The 23,087-nt window shown below is 42.0% G+C and overlaps 1 protein-coding gene across 2 annotated transcripts in view; it reads left to right on the top strand.

The window, feature by feature from the left end:
• Positions 1-203: 203 nt before the first annotated feature.
• AIFM1 (apoptosis inducing factor mitochondria associated 1) overlaps positions 204-23,087 on the top strand; it is a 36,919-nt gene continuing 14,035 nt past the window's right edge. The window contains exons 1-6 of one of the 2 annotated variants that reach the window (XM_031005821.3): positions 204-1,273; positions 11,528-11,658; positions 16,915-17,014; positions 18,608-18,732; positions 18,861-18,991; positions 20,909-20,999. In XM_031005821.3, the coding sequence (XP_030861681.1) occupies positions 1,168-1,273; positions 11,528-11,658; positions 16,915-17,014; positions 18,608-18,732; positions 18,861-18,991; positions 20,909-20,999 (684 nt within the window). In that variant the 5' untranslated portion in view covers positions 204-1,167. Of the gene's footprint in view, positions 1,274-10,213; positions 10,357-11,527; positions 11,659-16,914; positions 17,015-18,607; positions 18,733-18,860; positions 18,992-20,908; positions 21,000-23,087 lie in introns of both variants that reach the window. The other variant, XM_031005820.3, reaches the window with a different exon arrangement.

Raw genomic sequence — 23,087 nt, 5'->3', positions numbered from 1 at the left:
AGATGCTCCTCGACTGACACGGGGTTAGGTCTCATTAAACCCATCATAAAGTCGAAAAATTGTAAGTCGAACCATTGTGAGGGGTAAGTCGGGGACCATCCGTACTTTTCATACCCAACAGAGCCCCTTTTATAGTACAATCCAAGAGGTAAGTGCTCAATAAATACTTGTTAAATGAATATGTAAGCTGAATCTTTGAAACAGGCACATTTTATGTTCTGCATGCAGCCAAAACATTATTTCCAATTTAGCTTATATCTGGCAGAGTCAAAACACTTATTTACACTCAGCCCCTCACCCTACTCCCATAACTGAAAGTTCTGCTTAGAAGACTTCTCTTCCCAGAAAGTCCGAGAAGCACGAACGCTTTTTGCTAACATCCTGCTCCCAAGCACGGAAACCACAGCAGGAGACTGTGTGTATCTGTAGCACCTGGTATACAGCATCTAGAACACACAACTGAACTAATAAATAAAGATGACAGGCGGGAAGAAGAGCGCAGAATTACTTGTCCGGGAAACGGGTTGGGTGGGAAAGAGCCGGCAACTGGTAAAAAATGGAAGTACACGCCGGATCTGAGAAGCTAGGTTCCGCGCCTCGGACTCATGGAAAAACTGGATCTGGATCACTGCAAAGAATCAGGAAGACTTCGGTATCAAGTAACTGGTGTCCTAAAACCAAAAAACAAAGTGCGATGCCGGGGCTACGCTGTTGTGAGATGCTGTTATCAGTTCCCGTCACCAACACAGCGGCAGCACCAGGCACAACCGCCAATCAAAGCGGCCCCACGAGTCCCTCCTTGAACAGGTTCCTTAACTCGTTCAGTCCAACACTGTGCCACAAACTCGCGAAAACCGGCTACCCAGAGCCAGCGTCTTTGCGAGCCTGCGGCCAGCTAGTGCATGCGCAAATCCTCTCGCCGTGCGGACCAATAGCAATGCGGCAGCGAGTGCTACGCCTGCGCAGTAGGCCTCCGGTCGCCGTTCCCCTTCCCCGGCTCTAGCAGGCCGGCTTCTCTGTCCAATGCCCACCCGGAGCTGGGAGGAGGAGTCTGCGTAGTGTGCGTGTGAAGAGACTGGGGGAGCTGGCCGGGGCTCGCGGTGTTTGACCCGTCGGTCGTGCGTGAGAGGAAAGGGAAGGAGGAGGTCCCGAATAGCGGTCGCCGAAATGTTCCGGTGTGGAGGCCTGGCGGCGGGTGCTTTGAAGCAGAAGCTGGTGCCCTTGGTGCGGACCGTGTGCGTCCGAAGCCCGAGGCAGAGGAACCGGCTCCCAGGTGACTGACCCATTCCAGGCAACCTCCAAGTCCGAGGGCCTGGCGCCTTAGGCTCCCTGTGCCTTGCAGCCCTCTACCCCCGCGTCCCCCCGAGAAACTTAACACATAGTCACGTGAATTCCAAATTGGCAGACTCCGAACCCTGAGTCTTGCAAGCGGAGGAATTGGCTCAGCCATGCCGACCTGACCTTCAAGAGATTTGAACCCAGTAGTCGGCTTGAGGCCTTTTCCCGGGAGCGTTTGCTGTTCCCAGAACAACTGGCTGCCGGCGCCTCCCCGGCATCCCCACCCCCCACCCCCCTTTTTAGAGCAATGAGGTCAAGTAGACTTTGTCATTTACCGATTGAGACTTTAAACAGGACGTTTAAGCCCTACGCCTAAGTTTCTTGTGTAAATGAGGGTGTTATCTGCTCAGCCTTCCAAACCACAGATGAGATCCATGGATTTGAATGCCCAGTGAAACAGAAACGGTGCAGCCCAAGTAAGGAGTCGGTTGGTTGTGTGCCAGACACCCAGAGAATTGGCCCAGACTTAATTGGAGATGCCTGAGCCGTGTACTTCTTGGTGGTCTTTAAGGCTTCAAAGAAACAGTTTGCAGAACGCATTGTATTTTGTTCTCCATTAAGTTGTTTCATCAAATTTTAGAGCTGGAAGGGATTTTGTGGTAAAGGTCAACCCACTCATTTTATAGATAATAAACTGAGGCACAGAGAGGTGAAATTACTTGCCAAAGGTCACATAGTTAATTAATAGGTAGAGCTAAGGATAGTTTGTTAGCCTCCAGGTCCTTAATCCCTTCGCTGCAACTCCATACTGCTTCCTAAAGTTGACCTCAAAAAGTTAAGAATGAATTCGGGTCTCTTCCCAGTAATTAGCCCATTGTACATCAGATATCCGTGAATTTATCTGAGCATGGCTTGAGGCTGCTTATTTTCGTACTGCATTACTTCATGGGGGCAATGAATGATCCACCTGTAGCAGTTGCTTTGAAAAAAAAAATCAGTAATCCTTCAATGTCCACTCCTAGGGCATTTGCAATGTCAGAAGTTATCCTTGAGGCTTTTACAATACAGAAACACCTGGGTGCTTTAAAAATAAAAAGTGGAAAATATTTTCCTTGGGTTGTTAGGGTCTTTGCAAATGTGCATTTGAACAGTTTTTCCAGTTGCTATGCACAATGAAAATGTTTCCTGATAGGTGTATTTGAGTTATGTCCTGGGACATACTGCTCTTGAACTTAAAACCTCTGCTTAGCTTTTAAACTAATGCCTTATCAATGGATGTCATCTTTGAGGGTTTTGTGTATTGAAATGATGGTGCTCTGTGCTTGTTGCACAGAAATTGAGATAACCTGAATTTTTTTTTTTTTTTTTTTTTTTTTTTTGAGACGGAGTCTCGCTCTGTCGCCCAGGCTGGAGTGCAGTGGCGCGATCTCGGCTCACTGCAATCTCCACCTCCCGGATTCACGCCATTCTTCTGCCTCAGCCTCCAGAGTAGCTGGGACTACAGGCACCCGCCACCACGCCCGGCTAATTTTTTTTTTTTTTTTTTGTATTTTTAGTAGAGACAAGGTTTCACCATGTTAACCAGGATGGTCTCGATCTCCTGACCTCGTGATCCGCCCACCTCGGCCTCCCAAAGCGCTGGGACTACAGGCGTGAGCCACCGCGCCCGGCGATAACCTGAATTTTTTCGTCCACACTGGCCTTTCAAACTTTGAGTAGTTGTTTTCTTAAGTCTCACAACTTTTACCAGCATTCTAAAGTCTGACCAAAAGTTCTCATCAATTAAATATGCATTTGCAAAGTTAAGTTGATTTATTAGACATTGGAAAGTGGTTGGTGTTGTTAGAACTACTGAAAAATACAGACTCAAATGGTTTTTTCCACTGCATGTCTTTGTTTGAAGGCAGTCTACTGTAGAATATATTCGGACTTCCTGACATATCCATCCATCTCTTTGCATACACTTGTTCTTTGTCCTTTGGCCGTGCACCAAAGTATAACATCATCTGCCTTTAAAAATGGGTGAGGGTAGTGTTAAATTTTCAAAAAGAAGTTCTGATACTCTCATTTTAGGAATTAACTCTGTTTTGTGGCTTGATTCCTAACTGCTTTTAATCTGATTTCTTTTTCACGTAGTAGCATCTACCGTGTGTTTTTGCACAGGTGGGAAAGAGCAAGGTTCGTTTATACACCATTTCTCCCTCCACCTTACCTTTAAACTTTTTTTTTTTTTTTTTTGAGACGGAGTCTCGCTCAGTTTCCCAGAGTGCAGTGGCACGATCTTGGCTCACTGCAACCTCTGCCTGCTGGGTTCAAGCAATTCTCCTGCCTCAGCCTCCCAAGTAGCTGGGACTACAGGCATGCACCACCACGCCGGGCTAATTTTTTGTATTTTTAGTAGAGACGGGGTTTCACCATGCTGGCCAGGCTGGTCTCAAACTCCTGACCTTGTGATCCACCTGCTTCAGCCTCCCAAACCTTTAAACTTTAAACCTGCCTTGCAACTATCTCGTTGACATCTGTCACCATTGTCAGGTTCATTTCCATTATATGTTGCATTCTGCCTTAAAACCATGATAGCTACTATTTGTTTATTTACTTTATTTATTTGGATGCTCTGCCTCCTTCCAGAGATGATTGAAGGTAACTCATAGTCATCACTCTATGTCTGCATTCAGACACAGAGGAGCAGATAGGTTAGATAATAGACATTTTCTGTTCTATAATATTTTGTTTGGTCACCAAACAGTGCTGCCCATGTTATCAAACTGATCACTGACTCCCTGACTTTAGGTTCAAATGTTTGAACATTTTTCTCTATTTGGAATCCTTCTCACCTCTTTAAAAAGGAAACTGAGCTCCTTGTGGGCAAGGATCCTGGCTTCCTGGACACTGCCAAATGTGACTTCGTTTTGAAGCCTAAAAGATGAGTCTTCCCCCGTTCTTTCTGCTGAGACAAGGCTTTGCAGAAGAAATTCTTTGGCAGCTCAGCCCTTTCTGTAACCAGTTAATAAGTTACATTTTCTAGAAATGTTCTAACTTTTTGAGGGAGTTACTGCATGTCTTAGCTTTCTTCTAGATCATGTTTCCAAAAGTTGCCTGGTCATGTGAATCTAGTAGAAGACCAATTCCTAACCTTCTCCAGGAGATAATTCTGGGAATCTGTATTTTAACAAGCCCCTTGACATTCATATGATCAGGCAAGTTTGGTATATACTGTTTTGGATGAGTAGTGACTCTTCCCCTTCTGTTTCGCTGACGTAAGGATTAAAAAACCAAACTGAGCAATCTGGAGTCTCTTGTGATTTGTATCAAGCTCATTTTCTCATATTCAGAATAGTAGCAGCCATTCTCCTAAATTAAATACTACCTGAGGACATGGATTATGTCCTATTTATTTTTGTGTTCTTAGCATCTTGTACCATCTCTGGCACATGGTAAATTCTCGTGACTGAACCCTAGTACAGCATTGTGAAGGACTTAACTTTGCAGAAGAGAGATTTTATTTTCTGTTATCTAAATAATTTTTCCTTGTGTGTCTTTCATTAGAATGGTTCACGCTGTACTATAGTTATTACTACTCTGTTTCTTCTAAAATTCCAGCAAGGGTTGATATTAAAAAATAAAAAAAGGCTGATAGCTAGGCGTGGTGGCTCACGCCTGTAATCCCAGCACTTTGGGATGCCAAGGTGGGCAGATCACTTGAGGTTGGAAGTTCAAGACCAGCCTGACCAACATGGAGAAACCCCGTCTCTACTAAAAATCAAAAATTAGCCAAGCGTGGTGGCGCATGCCTGTAATCCCTGCTACTCGGGAGGCTGAGGCAGGAAAATTGCTTGAACCCGGGAAGTGGAGGTTGCGGTGAACCGAGATCACACCACTGCACTCCAGCCTGGACGACAGAGCGAGAATCTGTCTCAAAAAAAAAAAAAAAAAAAAAAAGGCTGATAAATAGTTGTTGGATTCCTTGTAAAGAATCATTTATCTACAATGGACAGACTATCTAGGCTTGTCCTGTGTTTTTTTTTTTTTCTTCAGAGTCTTGCTCTGTCGCCCAGGCTAGAGTGCAGTGACACGATCTCAGCTCACTGCAACCTCTGTCTCCTGGGTTCAAGTGATTCTCCTGCCTCAGCCTCCCGAGTAGCTGGGATTACAGGCACCTGCCACCACGCCCAGCTAATTTTTGTATTTTTAGTAGAGACGAGGTTTCACTGTATTGGCCAGGCTGGTCTCGAACTCCTGACCTCGTGATCCGCCCACCTCGGCCTCCCAAAGTGCTGGGATTACAAGTGTGAGCCACCGCACCTGGCTGTCCTGTGTTTTCTCCATGCTGGAAAAATCAGTTTGACGCTCAGGAAACAAGTCTCAAGAACGTATAGATCTCTTAACCATTTAGGATCCCTGGGTGCCTCAATTGTGAAGTTGTGTTTTTGGAAAATGCCTTTTGGGAGTATGGAAAAACAGGAAATCACAAAACCTACAGAAATGAACTTGCTAGTTTAGCTACTATTCTAATGCTGGTCTATGGTGTTTGAGGTTACTCATTTATGATTAAGCAACCTAAAATAAATGGAATCTGGCTAAAGCTTTTTTTAAAACTCTAAGTTTATTTTTTCATTTTATTTATTTATTTATTTATTTATTTATTTATTTTTAAGTAGAGACGGGGTTTCACCATGTTGGCCAGGCTGGTCTCAAACTCGTGGTCTCAAGTGATCCACCAACCTCGGCCTCCCAAGGTGCTGGGATTACAGATGTGAGCCACCGCACCTGCCCTGGCTAAAATTTCTTCGCAAAGAATTATTTAAAATGTTCAGTTATCCGGGCACGATGGTGCATGCCTGTAGTCCCAGCTATTCTGGAGGCTAAGGTGGAAGGATCACTTGAGCCCAGGAGTTTGAGTCTAGTCTGGGCAACATACTGATACCTTTTCATTTAAAAAAAAATTTTAATAGTAATAAGAATGTTCAGTCAATATCAATAGAATTAGGAAGAATTTCTATTTCCTTCATTCATTAATTCAACAAATATTTATTGAGCAAACATCTATGTGTCGTCTGGCGCTGTTGCACAGGTCAAACTGGCTTCTTAAGAATGAAATCCTAAGTGTGAGGAAGAAATTGCATTGTATGTGTGGTCTGACTGCAGAAAACCTAAAATAAGTAAACTGGTGCTATGATGAAAAGTCAAGGAGTAAGTTGGCTTTTCCATGTTAGTAAGACAAGTGAAAAGGCATGTTTCAGTCACGATGTAATATTTCCTAAAATTTTGAAGCTATGGGGAGAAAGGTTTGGGAGGAATTTCATAGGGAAAAGAAAATGTGGGGAGGGGGAATGTAAGCAAACAATACTTAGTACATTTTACAAAATTAAAGTCACTTTGTAGGTATGTAAAAAGTTTTAAAAGTTGGTTTATTAATGAGAGTAGTGTATTACATTTCTTTTCAAGCAGTAGTTTAAATATTAACCAGTTTACTTTTTTTTAAAGTCAATTTACTTTTCCAGCCTGGACAACATGGTGAAACCTCGTATCTACAAAAAATAGAAAAATTAGCTGGGCGTTGGTGGCTCACGCCTGTAGTCCCAGCTACACAGGAGGCTGAGGCTGGTGAATCGCTTGAGCCCAGGAAGCATAGGTTGCAGTGAGCCGAGATTGTGCCACTGCACTCCAGCTTGGGGACAGAGTGAGACCCTGTCTCAAAAAAAAAAAGTCCATTTACTTTTAAATGCTTTTTTTTTTTTTTTTTTTTTGGCAAATTGAGACAAAAGCTGCTGAACTTTCCTGAATCTACACTGTTAGTATTATCAGTTTGTGAAAAGCAAGCAGAAGGAGAATAAACATGAGTATGATATTAAAACAAATTTGTTATAATGTCTGTATTTAGGGTCTTCTGGAGGAATAAACAGAATTAAAAAAAGAAAAACAAAAACAAAAAAAACATTTATTTTTAGTAAATGAACCAGGGGTAGAGGTGGAGGACAAACTAAATTCATTGAACTAAATCACATGGAACTTTTCCTAACCAGTTTCATTTTCTAAGCTCTGAGAGTTACCACTTTCTACTTCTGATGGTTCATTATTTTTGTAAGCTTCTGAAAATCAAAAGCTTGCCCAGATTGAGATGCGTTTCTGCCCCGCTCACGTTTTTATTTTCGTGATTTGTCATTATTTCCAAATCTCAACCATTTTATTTCATGTGGTCATGAAGAGTTCTAAAAGCAGGTAAGAAGAACAGTAAAGAAAAATACATTTCCTTTTCTAAGAGTGTAGATCTAAAGTCTCTTATCTGTAATTCAGAAATTGAAATTGTAGAATGACCAAGATTTAAGACTATCAAGTTTTCATAACTCATTTGCCAGTAAAACCTGACCTGAACTGGAGAGAGGCTACTTTATAATCTTTTTAAAATATCACTTAGCGTGATTGGTCATATTAATATGTTTAACTATGAATTGCTGCCCTTTACCTTGCTAGGTGTCACTATGTGGTATATGCCCCATATACTTAAGACCAGATATTTCAAAGTTCCAAAATATACATGGTCCCCAGGATTTCAGATGAGAGACCACAGATCCACATTGGGCTTGTTTTTACCCATCTGTGGCCTAACGTTATGAAAGCAAGGGGGAAATTCCTTCTCTAATCTCTGCAAGTATACATGGGATGCTACTACCAGTGTCCATTCTGTTTGTCTTTTAAAGCCTAGACAGGACAGGGACATATGTATCAGCCTCTAGACTAAGCTTGTCCAACCTGCAGCCCAACACAAATTTGTAAACTTTCTTAAAACATTATGAGATTTTTTTGCGATATATATATATATTTTTTTAGCTATGGTTAGTGTTAGTGTATTTTATATGTGGCCCAGGACAATTCTTCTTCTTCCCATGTGGCTCGGGGAAGCCAAAAGATAGGATGTACCTGCTCTAGACAGATGGTTCTCAATGTGTGGTTCCCACCCTAACAGCAGCAGCAGCAACAGCAGCATCCCCTGGGAACTTGTTAGAAATGCACATTCTTGAGCCCCATCCCAGATCTATTGAATCAGAACCTCTGGGCCTGGGGCCTGGCCAGCTTTGTTTTATAAAACCTTCAGGACATTGGGATACACTCCCAAGTTTGAAAACCACTGCTCTAGATCGGGGTCTGCCAACTACAGCCACAGGCCAAAGCCAGTCAGTCACCTGCTTTTGTATGCCCCAGGAGCCATGAGTGGGTTTTGCATTTTTTTTTCTTTTTTCTTTTTCTCTTTTTTTTTCTTTGAGATGGAGTTTCGCTCTTGTTGCCCAGGCTGGAGTGCGATGGCACAATCTCGGCTCACTGCAACCTCCGCCTCCTGGGTTCAAGCTATTCTCCTGCCTCAGCCTCCCTAGTAGCTGGGATTATAGGCATGCGCCACCACGCCCGGCTAATTTTTTGTATTTTTAGTAGAAACAGGGTTTCTCCATGTTGGTCAGGCTGGTCTCTAACTCCCGACCTCAGGTGATTCACCCTCCTCGGCCTTCCAAAGTGCTGGGATTACAGGCGTGAGCCACTGCGCCCGGTCTTTTTTCTTTTCTTTTTTCTTTTTTTTTTTTTTTTGAGACAGAGTCTCACTCTGTTGCCAGGCTGGAGTGCAGTGGCGCGACCTCGGCTCACTGCAACCTCCACCTCCCGGGTTCAAGCGATTCTCCTGCCTCAGCCTCCCGAGTAGCTGGGACTACAAGCGTGCCCCACCACACCTGCCCAGCTAATTTTTAACGGGGTTTCACCATGTTGGCCAGGATGGTCTCGATCTCTTGACCTCGTGATCTGCCCGCCTAGGCCTCCCAAAGTGCTGGGATTACAGGCGTGAGACACCACGCCTGGCCTACATTTTTTAAACGGCTGAAAAAAAAAACAGACAATTTCGTGACATATGAAAATTATATAATATTTAAACTTCAGTGTCCATAAAGTTTTATTGGAACATGGCCACATCCATTCATTTATGTATTGTCTTTGGCTGCTTTTATGCAGCATCAGTGGAATTGAGTAGTTGCAGCAGACACCAAATGGCCCAGAAAGCTGAAAATATTTACCATCTGGTTCTTTGCAGAAAAAATTTGCTGCTCTAGGTTGATAGTCAACAAACACGAGGAGTAATCACAGAATAATCAGAGACTGAGACCTTCCTTTATCTGAAAATGTCAGCGTCTCCCTAGAAAAAGAAATCTACAGAACTCTTATATTTCTGTGTACAGGTGCTGTTATGATCATCACATCATTACATAGCTCTGCATAGTTTTACGTCAAAATAACCTTTGTATTATTTTGGAGGAGTAAGAGTCAAGGAGTTGCTGGACACTTTACATTTTGTCATTATAAAAAATATTTCATAGTCCAAAATTTTTTAGTTCTTTGGGGGAGAGAAACTCATTAAAATTTTTTTTTCTGATTTTCTTCTGAGCTTTAACATTTCTGTATTCCAGGACACATTACCTTTCATGCAAGATTGAACTGTGTCCTGGTTAGAGTGTTGCGTTTTATTTTGTGCAAGATTGCAATCATCTAGATTACTCCTTAAATGGTTGTTATAATGTCCCAGGTAGCCCATGGTTAACTTTGTATATCTACCTATTCAGTCATCTCTCTGTGTTTACTTAATTTATGGGAAAGACATGAAGGGAGAGGTATTTGATGAACTGTTCATGTTTTTCATGATCTTTTCTGGAAGCTGAAAATTTTCTCACTGGACAGCATTAAATTTTACTCTTAAAAACTTCAGCAACTTAAGAGTGTTCATTCAGCTGTCTCTAGTATTTATATATGCAGTTTTGATGATATTTTTCTTGATCATTTAACGGTGAATATCCCTGGGCAATAAGTCTTGTACAGTGCATTGACATTTAATCATAAATATGTATTAACTATTTTATTTTTGTATGTGTGTGTCTTAATAAATTATGTTTCTTAGGCAACTTGTTCCAGCGATGGCATGTTCCTCTAGAACTCCAGATGACAAGACAAATGGCTAGCTCTGGTGCATCAGGGGGCAAAATCGATAAATCTGTGTTAGTCCTTATTGTGGGCTTATCAACAGTAGGAGCTGGTGCCTATGTAAGTAGAAAAGCAGCGTGTATAAAGAAGCTGCCAAACAGCTCCCATTAATAGACTCGATAGTACTCTGCTTTAAAACTTTTGCAACTAATTCCCCTTTCTCCTTTTGGAAAAATTTTCAAAAAGCTTTCTCTTAAGTGCCTGCTGCCTAATATCTTATGGGAGCCAATTCTGGAATGACTGAAATTTAATCTCATGTTGATTGATTTCTGCTCTTTTCACTTGTCTTTTTCTTTACTTGAAAGCCACTGTGTTTTCCTAGATTCGAGTAACCCACAAAATTGTACCTGTTTTCTTGGATGTCACACACTAACCTGTGAATAAAGTCAAAATCCATTGCAGCTCCTTAGCACAATATTTGATTTTGACCTATTTGTCAGACATTTTATTTCCTCAGCTTGAGGTTCACATTAAAAAAACAACAGCCTTCAATCAAAAATATTAAGTGTTCCTAAAAGGAAAGCTATCCCTGAATCTCACCCAAAGACTAAATTACAGAAGCAGGGCTAGTATCACTGATTTTAGAATGGAGTTTGTTTGAGGTGAGAAATATGGTGTTTAATTGCTGTGTAGTATTAGCACCATTATATCTCCTTAAATGAACTCCGATCAGCTTAGCAGGTCACAGAGGAATTATTTTGTGGGTGTTTTTTTCCTAACTTGGCAGGGTTTACTGTGACTAAGCCGATCAGTCTGAAGTTGGATCCTGTAAGGTTGAGTGAACCAACTTAGATAACACCTAGTAACACCCTTGATTGAAGGAAGCTGTTTGTTTTACTTAAGCCATTACAAGTTTAGGGGTTTTTTTCTACATTGGTAAGACAATGAATTTATCTTTGTTCCTTGGTTGCTAGGTTAAAGAAAGGGACATGAAAATTATTTGAAGCTACCTATATCCTCATCCCCTGATGTGACTCCCAAACGGACAAGAAAAGTAGATAGTTCTTGCCTATTGTGAGTCAAATCAGAGTAAGAAATAGGCGAGAGCTGTCTGATAATGTGGTTTGATGAAATACACATTCTGCAATCCTGGAGCAGCATTTTTCTCTTTTTCCTTTTTTAGCACAGGGTAACCAAAACTGCTTCTCTGCCTTTGTATTGAATGTTTCTTCATTAATACTTAGTACTCTGTTTCCTTTTGTTTCTCTCTTGGCCTTATCTTTACCTACAGTTGTGCAGTCTCATCACCTAGGATCCCCTTCTAGATCACTAGCATCTACAGGTGCTTCTGGGAAAGATGGCAGCAACCTAGTGTACTTCTTAATTGTAGGAGCAACAGTCACTGGGGCAGGAGTTTATTATGTAAGATGCTTACACTAAAACATATTTTGGGGTAGGGTGGGTGAGACCATGGCACTAATGAAAACTTGATACATTAGAATATAGTAAAATATTCACAGCATGTGCTTTCTCTAGGTGTTTATTAAAGGGACATTGTCAGTCACTAGAGAGTCCTCAAATCTCATTCTTCAAACTGTTGAAGTCCTACCAGATATAGCTAAAGCCACAAGTCTAATGATGATCACAAATCCTCATCATTAACTCTTTCTTTGAAACTTTTGCCAATTTTATAATGATTTTGTATGATACCAAATTATATTGTGCTTTAGTGCTGCATATCTAACAAGACAGTCTCAGAGTAAATGTTAAATAAGCAAATAAAGGTAATGTGAACATCATCCATTTTTGAATCATTTTAGGTAAAATGTAATGTTTGTGTTTTGTGGGAAACGATCAACCAGACTTTGACTATGAAAAGGCATTTTATTGAATGCTTCTGAGGAGATCCAAAAAGCCATAGAAACTGCAATATTCTCCCCATCCACCTTTCCACCCACAGCCTCTGTTTCAAAGTAAATTCATTTGGCAGTGTCCCTTTGTAATCTCTAATTTGGTCAAACTAGTGGCTGAAGCGGTACAAGCTAACACATTCATGTAGATTGCTTTCTGTAATGCCTCTCATTCGTAATTCAGATACTACTCTCTGAGCCTTACTTTTTGCATTTCATATCTCTCAACTTTTCCCATCAGTTCCACCCCATTCATTCAAAAATAGATTTAAAGCCTTTGTGTTCAGTATGTTGGTAACAATTTAAACCTGATAAATTCCTGGTCCGTGTTGCTGTACCAGAGTTGGATGGCCTCCACAGAGTTGACCATGCAAATTTTCTTGATGCCAAGCTACAAGACAGGGCTGGTCACTGTTCCTTTCTCCTGCCTTAGAAATATCTAAGAAGCACAAGTTCCTCTCAAGTCATTCATTTAAATGCCTCATTGTACTCTGTGTTTATCCAACACTGGTAATAATAAAGCTACCGTATTATAAAGTGGTTCCAGGTTAAATGACAAGCTTTTGTCTACCTACAACTGTTATTGAACTGTTATGTACAGTTTTGTTTTAGGTTCTAAATTATTGAAAAGTTGATCTGAGGTGGCTTAGTTTTTTTGTCCGAAATTGGTATTAGTCTCAAGAGAACTATGAACTTAAAATCAGTGTTCAGATTTGATGAGATATAGCTGTAAGTTGTTGAACGTTTGTATTAGTTTCTTGGGCTGCCATAACAAAACACCACGGACTGCGTGGCTTAAACAACAGAGGTTTATTTTCTCATAGTTCTGAAGGCTGGAAAGGCCAAGATTAAGGTCACACAGGGTTCAGTTTCTGGTGAGGGCTCTCTTCTTAGCTTTCAGACAGCCTACCCTCTTGCTGTGTCCTCACATGGTTTTGGGGGGTGGGGGACGGAGAGGGAGAAAGAGTGAGCAAGGGAACTCCGGTGTCTTCCCCTTCCTGTATGAGCTCCAGCTCTATCTGATTAGGGCCCCACCCTTAAGACTTCATTCAATCATTATCACCTCCCCAACGCCCCATTGCCAAATACCATCACATAGGGGGTTAAGGCTTCAATATAGGAATAGGAAACATTCAGTCCATAACAGTGAATAGCGTTTCTTCGTAACTTTTTTCTCTCATTTGAAGAAATGTTCCTAACTTAAGTATAACTATTACTTTGGCAATTCCTGTATTGGGAGCTCTTTACCTCCCTCCCACTTTACCCTCCAAAAAAAGGGAGTAAACTGCCGACTTTTTTTTTTTTTTTTTTTTTTTTAAACGGAGTCTCTGTGTCGCCCAGGCTGGAGTGCAGTGGCGCGATCTCAGCTAACTGAAACGTCCGCCTCCCGGGTTCATGCCATTTTCCTGCCTCAGCCTCCCGAGGAGTAGCTGGGACTACAGGCGCCTGCCACCACGCCCGGCTAATTTTTTTTTTTTTTTTGTATTTTTAGTAGAGACGGGGTTTCACCGTGTTAGCCAGAATGGTCTCGATCTCCTGACCTCAGGTGATCCACCCGCCTCGGCCTCCCAAAGTGCTGGGATTACAGGCGTGAGCCACCGTGCCCAGCCTAAACTGTCAACTTTTAAAAATTTTTACCATGATCTGCAGTGAGAAATACATTTTTTTTACAACCCATTTTATGACTACAAATACATAAAACAGAAACAAAGCTTCAAAAACTACTCTTACTAGGTATCATACACTTACACTAGCTTCTGTTCTCTTCTATTTGTGTTTGCGTCTAATGCTGGTTGCAGCCTACTAAATTGACTTCACAGCCCACTAATGGCATGCAACCACAGTTTGAAAAACACTGATTTCAACAGTGCTTCTGCTGCTTGGATTGTAAATATGAACTTCTGATTCGCATTGATGTGAGAGTTTTTCCTCTTTTTGCTGGTAACTTTCCCTAGGACCTGAGGCAGATTCCCAAATCTCAGTCCTCTATTTTTTGTTGGTGGGCAGAGCCAAAGTGGCCTTTAGAATATTTAATGAGATTTAGTATTTGGGCCCTTTGCTATTGTTAAACTATAGGATTGCATTGCCTCACTCAGAAAATGACCTGTTTCCTTTCAAATCCCATTAAGTTGAATAAATGCCACCATATTCATCTGTTTAGAAAAGTTGTCTTCACTAATATTTTTCATAAATTTGTAGTCTTTCTTAACCTGACATGTATTCATGTCATTAATTGGAAATCTGTGCAAACTAGGAGTACAGAAACCCTTGGGGGAAAGGTAAAGAAATAAATACATTTATATGTATATATCAGACAGATCGACCTCATTCTTGCCCTTTCCCCACTAAACCTCTAGATATTTCTTGGTCTGCTCTTGCCTTCATGTGTGAGCCATTAGCAAGTGTGAGCTGGGCTTAGGCTATTTTGGGATATTCCTCTCAATGAACATGGCCCCTGTTTATTTCTCTCTTCATTCATGTTGACCAGAGTAAGCCATCTTTTTAGGTAAAACTTTTCTTTTTTTTTCTTTTCTTTTTTCTTTTCTTTTCTCTTCTCTTCTCTTTTCTTTTTTGGAGAAGCTTTCCCCTCTAGGTTTTTTTTGTTGTGTTTTTGTTTTTGAGACAGAGTCTCGCTCTGTCGCCCAGGCTGGAGTGCAGTGGTGCAATCTCGGCTCACTGCAGCCGCCACCTCAGGGGTTCAGGTGATTCTCGTGTCTCAGCCTCCCTAGTAGCTGGGATTACAGGCGTGCCCCACCACACCCAGGTACTTTTTGTATTTTTAATAGAGACAGGTTTGCTCTTTTGGCCAGGCTAGTCTCGAACTCCTGGCCTCAAGTGATCCCCACAACTTGGCCTCCCAAAGTGCTGGAATTATAGGCATCAGCCACTGCACCTGGCTAAAGTCCCTTTCTTAAAAGAAATGTTTTTAAGATATGAGTAAATACTGGACTTGTGTATAGTGTCTGATACCAAGATAAAAACTCTTCCTGAAATTAATGTTAATTGAATTCATGTATTCGATACATTTAGTAGTAAATTCAAGGAGTAACTATTGTCTTTTCGCATACAGTACTTAACTTTCTACTTCATTTGTCACAACGTTAAATGCTTCCAGGTTGAACCCAGCTCTCAGGGTCCAGGTTCCTCAATTGCAGCACATTGCCTGATGGGCTGTTCTGGAAGGAAGTCATAGAAGTATTCTTAGAATATGTTTTATGGGGCCGGGTGTGGTGGCTCACACTTGTAATCCCAGCACTTTGGGAGGCCAAGGTGGGTGGATCACAAGGTCAGGAGTTCAAGACCAGCCTGGCCAACATAGTGAAACCCCACCTCTACTAAAAATACAAAAATTAGCCGGGCATGGTGGCGTGTGCCTGTAGTCCCAGCTACTCAGGAGGCTGAGGCAGCAGAATCGCTTGAACCCGGGAGGCAGAGGTTGTAGTAAGCCGAGATCACGCCACTGCACTCCAGCCTGGGCAACAGAGTGAGACTACATCTCAAAAAAAAAAAAAAAAAAAGAAAAGAATATGTTTTATGATAGTTCCTCTGATTGTCTTTACTTTCTCCTACAATTAATCTGAGATTTCATTTGACATATGTTCACCTAAATTCCTGTTTTGTTGACCCTGTGGGGTACCAAAGAGCAAAAGCATTGTAGGTTTTTCTTTTCTTTTTTTTTTGAGACAGAGTCTCACTCTATCGCCCAGGCTGGAGTGCAGTGATGTGATCTCAGCTCACTGCAACCTCCACCTCCTGGGTTCAAGCAATTCTCATGCCTCAACCTCCCAAGTAGCTGGGACTGCAGGTGTGCATCACCTCACCCAGCTAATTTTTGTATTTTTAGTAGAGATGGGGTTTCACCATGTTGGCCAGGCTGGTCTCAAACTCCTCACCTCAGGTGATCTGCCCACCTCAGCCTCCCAAAGTGCTGGGATTACAGGTGTGAGTCACCATGCCCGGCCAAAAGCATTGTAATGTTAAGTCATTCTTGCCTACCTTTTCTTTAAAAAGTCTCCAATAAACTCTGGTACTGTATGTTAAAAAAGAACAACACACAACTGGTCATAATGGTAAAATTACCCGTTTCCAATTTGAAAGGATAGAGAAGATAGAATATTTGAAATGTAACAGGTGTGTTTAAGCAAGGTGTTTGACCCCCTAGTAAATATCTGTGTGTAGTTTTTCTGAATGAGATTCCTTCTACCTCATGAGTTTAAGAAAAGGATAGACCATTGAGGGAATGATGGGTAACTCTCTAAAAATAGAATACAGGCAGCTATGTTTCTGACCACTGTGTGAGTACTTTGCAAAAGCCGGAATGTTGACCAGGAAAACTTACGTCCCAGCTTCCTACCCGGGACCCTATAGATTGATTTCACAGCTAGTGTCCAGCGTAGTCCAAACCCCCTTTCTGTGCTTCATATATAGATTAGCCCTTTCTAGCACTTTATTCTTCTAGTATAAAATTATTTTTTCTTTTTTCTTAAACTGTACCTTCAGAATAAAATATGGGGAGAATTCTTTACAGAAAGCCTAAAAATCTGAAACTGGAATATTTTCATCTGCTTACACATATTTTTTCCATACCAAGCATGTGCACACCCAGTATTTTTTATTTCTTAAGAAAACAACTTTGTCTTAGTGGTTTTGACATAGAGGAACTAACATCAGATAGACAAAAGCTTCTCATTTAATTGAAAGATAATATTACTTACAGTATGAGCTAGCTGTATGGTGAAATAAACTTTCTCCATGTTTGGATCTGCAGGCCTACAAGACTATAAAAGAGGACGAAAAAAGATACAATGAAAGAATTTCAGGGTTAGGGCTGACACCAGAACAGAAAGAGAAAAAGGCCACGTTATCTGGTGAGTATTCCCTTAAGTCTTGCTATGATTTGAGACTCACAAAGGGAAAGTTATAAACTGTTTGGGTGCTGTGATTTATGGATGTCTTGTAGAAGCAAAGGTGGTATGAGATTGCAAGCATCTAGAAAGTATGGTATTACCCTAGAACTGGGAGTGATTTAAAGCATTTGGCTGAAATTTGGGTTTGAGAATAAAGCTAGTGATAATTATGATTGGTTGTTTATCTCTATATTAATATTAGTCTCTTGGCTGGGCACGGTGGCTCATGCCTGTCATCCCAGCACTTTGTGAGGCCGAGATGTGCGGGTCACCTGAGGTCAGGAGCTCAAGACCAGCCTGGCCAACATGGTAAAACCCCATCTATACTAAAAATACAAAAATTAGCCAGGCGTGGTGGTGCACGCCTGTAATCCCTGGTGCTCGGGAGGCTGAGGCATGAGAATCGCTTGAACCGAAGCGGTGGAGGTTGCAGTGAGCCAAGATCACGCTGCTGCACTCCAGCTTGGGTGACAGAGCAAGACTCTGTCTAAAAAAAAAAAAAAAAAAAAAAAGTCTCTTAAAAGGCAAGCTTAGCAAGGAAAACTATTGGAAAAGATGGAAAAGAGATGAAAACCTTTTTTTTTTTTTTTTTGAGATGGAGTTTCACTCTTTTTGCCCAGGCTGGAGTGCAGTGGCCCGATCTCATCTCACTGCAACCTCCGCCTCCTGGGTTCCAGCAATTCTCCCGCCTCAGCCTCTGGAGTAGCTAGGATTACAGGTGTGCGCCACCATGCCCGGCTAATTTTGTATGTTTAGTAGAGACAGGGTTTCACCATGTTGGCCAGGCTGGTCTCAAACCCCTGACCTCAGGTGATCCGCCTGCTTCGGCCTCCCAAAGTGCTGGGATTACAGGTGGGAGCCACCACGCCCAGCTGAAAGCCGTTTTTTAAATGAGGAAATTCTTCTGGTCTGTTTTGTTCCCCTTTTGAGTCTTTGCAGTTTCGAGTTGCTAAAGGTATATTTGCTTTCCTAAAGCACATACCCTAGCCATCACTTCCATTTCACATGATTCACTTCAATTTTCAGAGAGGAATGTTTTAATCCTTTAATAAGCCCCACAACTCTGGGTGGGCAATTTGTTCTGCTTTTTTCAAAAGCACCCCCTTATTCTTGAACATTGTATGATAATCCCCAATTGACCTCCTGGATTTTCTCCCTTTGTTGCTAACAGAAGGTGAAACTGAGCCTGATATTTTCCTGGTGATCACTAGGAAATTGATGGGAAGGGCAAAAGCCTACTGATGTATACTTTCTAAATGTTTTAGAAGTAACTAAATATTTAAGCTATGTCCTAGTACCAGTTCAGACCTGATGAATGAATGACATTGGTGAAATCATTCTCCTATTTTTCACTTATGAAATGAAAGGGAGGGATACTTGCTTTTCCTCTCCCATCAGGATGCTGTGAAGATTGTTAAGATTAGCATAGGTCGTATGTTTTGCTAGCTTTATGTGGAGGATTGAGACAAGTGCAAGGTGATTTTTTTTTTAACAGTGGCAAAGAATCATCTGAGACTTCAAGAAGATTCATCCAGTCTGTTCTGTTGCTTTCAGCTTCAGAAGGAGAGGAAGTTCCTCAAGACAAGGCACCAAGTCATGTTCCTTTCCTGCTAATTGGTGGAGGCACAGCTGCTTTTGCTGCAGCCAGATCCATCCGGGCTCGGGATCCTGGGGCCAGGGTAAGGTGCATGTTTTTTTGCTTGGCACAGAAGGTACAGTCTGCAAGCATTTAGCTAATGTGAACGCTTTGACATTTGCCTCTTAAATGACTTGGCTCTGATAAGCGTCATGATTTTTATGTCTGAAGGTACTGATTGTATCTGAAGATCCTGAGCTGCCGTACATGCGACCTCCTCTTTCAAAAGAACTGTGGTTTTCAGATGACCCAAATGTCACAAAGACACTGCGATTCAAACAGTGGAATGGAAAAGAGAGAAGGTGTGTTTGCTTATGTAAAATGAGCCTATCAGCTTCAGCTAAGCACAGAGAATAGGTTAGGATTTTGCCACTGACTGTGTACAGTAATAGGAGGGATGGCTTGGCTGTCCACTAGAGTCTACTGTGGTCCACACTTGGTACAGCTTAGAGATAACAGTCTACAAAGGGCAAGAGTCCTGGATTCTGTTACCAGATCTACCAACAGTTGATGGTGTAATGTTGGCCTCTGAAATACTAATGCTCCTATTTCTGGAACCTTTATGTTAAGCTTCTTTAGGTGAAGATCAACTTGGCCTGTATTGTCACTTCTTTTTTTATTTTTATTTTTTGAGATGGAGTCTTCCTGCTCTGTCACCAGGCTGGAGTGCAGTGGCGCAATCTCAGCTCACTGCAACCTCCGCCTTCCGGGTTCAAGCAATTCCCCTGCCTCAGCCTCTCAAGTAGCTGGGATTACAGGCACGTACCACCACGCCCGGCTAATTTTTTGTATTTTATAGTAGAGATGGGGTTTTATCACATTGGCCAAGATGGTCTCGATCTCCTGACCTCATGATCCGCCTTCCTCGGCCTCCCAAATTGCCGGGATTATAGGCGTGAGCCACTGCCCCCAGCCATCACTTCTTTATACTTGCCTAGACATGTCCTACAAGAGCAGAAGAAAAGAAACTTTTTAATGGCACTCTCTTTGACAGCCTAGCAGGCATTTAGAATTTCAGGAGTAGAGTAGGAAGGCTGTAAGGAAGAGCCTGTGTTAGGATTTTTGCACGACAGACTTGGAGATACAGATCCAGAAGCTTTTTCCTTTTGATGGACAACTTAGATCTCAATTCTAGTACCATGTTCTTTGGGTTCCAATTTTTTTTCTCATTAGTGACCCCTTTGATACCTGACCAAATTTTACAAACTTACCCTTTTCCCTCACCCCCACTATCATGTTCCATTTTCAAACAGGATGTATACTTTCAATTAGTGGCTAACTTTATATGTATACTTATGCATACACACACACACACACACACACACACACACACACATATTTTTAGAGACAGGGTCTGGCTCTGTCACCCATGCTGGAGTGCAGTGGCCGAATCATAGCTCACTGCAGCCTCAGACTCCTGGGCTCAAGTGATCCTCCCACCTCAGCCTCCCGAGTAGCTAGGACTACAGGTGCGTACCACCACATGCCTTTTATTAATTTAAAAATTTTTTTTCTAGAGACGAGATCTTGCTATGTTGCCCAATCTGGTCTCAAACTCCTGGCCTCAAGTGATCCTCCCAACTTGGGCTCCCAAAGCACTGGGGTTATAGACCTGAGCCACTGCACTCAGCCAATATTAATATATTAACTAATTAATATTAATATATCATAGTTGATAACTGTTTGAGGCAGAGTCTTCTCAGGAGCTATAATTAGTTGTTCCATTGAAGAGCACCATTCTGGACAACCCATTTGGGTGGATATGTGAATACCAGCTCCTTGGGTCCTCCACTTGTTCTTACTTTGAAATGAACCTAAATCTAGAGCAGGATCCTCAGCCTCAGCACTATTGACATTTGGAGCAGGATAACGCTTTGCTGGGGGTGGGGAGCTATCCAGTGCATCATAGGACGTTTAGCAGCATCCCTGGCCATTACCCACTGGATATGAGTAGCATCCCTACCCAAGTTATTACAACCCAGATTGTCTCTGGACACTGGCAAACATCCCCTGGGAGCAAAATTGCCCCAAGTTGAGAACCACTGATCTGGATACCTGTATGTAAGCAAGTCATGACCATGATTTAATAGACTTGGAGACTTACTTTGGAAAACGTCCCTTAAAGTTTCTGATAATGGAAACAGTTTTATTAAAGCTACGGGGGAAGCTGATAAACAGTTCCACATGCTTATAATATTCTCCCTCTCTTCTCCGTACAGCATATATTTCCAGCCACCTTCTTTCTATGTCTCTGCTCAGGACCTGCCTCATACTGAGAATGGTGGTGTGGCCGTCCTCACTGGGAAGAAGGTGAGCTAGTAGACCGCTTCTTTTGTCAGGCTCTACGTACTTGCCCACCAGCCAGTATGGTGATGTGTGTTTCCATTACCATTTATGTCTGTCCTGCCATTGTAGTTCATCAAAGAAGGATCGAGCTGCTTTAGGTTTAATAATGCTGAGTGTGTCTTTCTGGGGAAAGCACTAGTATCAAAGCCTAGGTTAGCATGCTGACTCAACTTGACCCTAAAAGCTGTTATCTCTCCTATTTGCTCTTCTGCCCTTCCTCATCCTTCCTGTTTTCCCACACTAACTTCTCTCTGGGATTATCGATGAGAAAAGATTGACAAATATGTATTACTCATAGTAAAATAATTTGGGCATAATTCAACACGGAATATATTGTTAGACTTTAAAAGGTGAGTGTCTGAGTAATAAGGTCAGTTATTAGAGGGTATTTGTGGAGTCCCAGGATGGTTTTGTTATATTTTATTGTTGTTAATGGCAGGTAATGGCAGTGTTCCAATAGGGACGAATTCTCTGAAGGAGCAAAGCCCAGAGTAGATGAGATACACAGCATAAGTGGAGGGATTGTCCTTCGTTAGGAACATACCCACTTCTCCTGTAAGGGGACATTAAACAGAGAAGATGGATATAGGTTTGTTGATAAGCCGGTAATGAGACATTTAGTGTCCCCTATGTGTAAACAACATTCAGGCCCTGCCCTCTAGGGGCTAACTGTATTAGGCAGAAACATAAATACATAATCATAACACATAGGTGTGTAGTAAGAGAGATCTGCGCAGTATGTTGTGGGAAATACTGGGAAGGGTGCCCAGTAGAGTGATGACATCAGGAAAGGCTTTCTGGAGGAGAATGTCTTACAGAATGGGCAATCTTATGGAATGAAGAGGCATTCACCAGACTAGAGAAGAGTGAAGAGCATTCAAGTAAAAAAGAACAGCATAAGCAAAAGCACAAGGGCACAAAAAAGCATGTTTGGTGCCAGGAAATAGAAGCAGCTCGATACTGATAGAGCAGTTAGGTACAAGTTAGGAAGTGGCAAGAGATGAACCTGAGAAGTTATGCAAGGGGCCTGATCGTGGAGGGCTTTGCGTGAAAGAGCTTTTTCTGCACTGGGGAGCTGTTGCATTTTAGGCAATTGAATTTTAAATAATCACCATTGGCCGTGAGGAGGATGGATTTCAGTGAGACAAGACTAGAGAGAGACCATTTCAGAGATTATTGCAATAATCTAGGCAAGAGATGATGAGAGCCCAAATTAGAATAGTAGTGGTGTGATGATGATGAAGAAGAAAGTAAGAGGTAAAATTTGTATAGTACCTATTCTAATCTTGTAAGCACAGTTCTTAAATGCTTTATGTGTACCATCTCATTTTATCCTCCCAATAATCTTATGAGGTAGGTATTATTTCCCTCTTACAGAGAAATAAGTTGAAATTTTTAAAAATAAATAAATTTTAAATAATTTGCCTAAACTCACATAGCTAGTAAGTGGTAGAGAAAGAATCTGAGCCCGGGTCTGTCTGAGCCACAGAATTGGAACCCAGATATTCTGATTCCAGAGCCTAAGCTATTAATAACATCAGTGTACAGTGTACAGTACTTTTTTTTTTGAGACAGATTCTCACTCTGTCGCCCAGGCTGGAGTACGGTGGCATGATCTCAGCTCGCTGCAACCTCTGCCTCCCAGGTTCAAGCGATTCTCCTGCCTCAGCCTCCCAAGTAGCTGCATGCGCCACCATGCCCAGCTATTTTTTTTTTTTTGTCTTTTTAGTAGAGATGGGGTTTTACCATGTAGGCCAGGTTGGTCTCGAACTCCTGACCTCAGGTGATCCACCCACCTCGGCTTCCCAAAGTGCTGAGATTACAGGCATGAGCCATCATGTCCAGCCAGTATTACTTCTTGATAGAAAGGTGATGAGAAGTAGGGAACACACTCGAGGCATGCTTAGGAGTCATGCTTGATGAGGCTTGGTGGTTGGTTAAAGGTAGAAGATGAAGGAGATGGAGGAGGCAAAGATGATTTTCTAATTTCTAGCCTGCATGTCTGAGTGGATGGCAGTGTACCCACAGCTGAGAAAGACATTACAAGAGGAA

The sequence above is a fragment of the Gorilla gorilla genome, chromosome X, assembly GCF_029281585.2.
Source record: "Gorilla gorilla gorilla isolate KB3781 chromosome X, NHGRI_mGorGor1-v2.1_pri, whole genome shotgun sequence".
NCBI lineage: Eukaryota > Metazoa > Chordata > Mammalia > Primates > Hominidae > Gorilla > Gorilla gorilla.
This window is presented reverse-complemented; position numbering and strand designations above follow the sequence as displayed.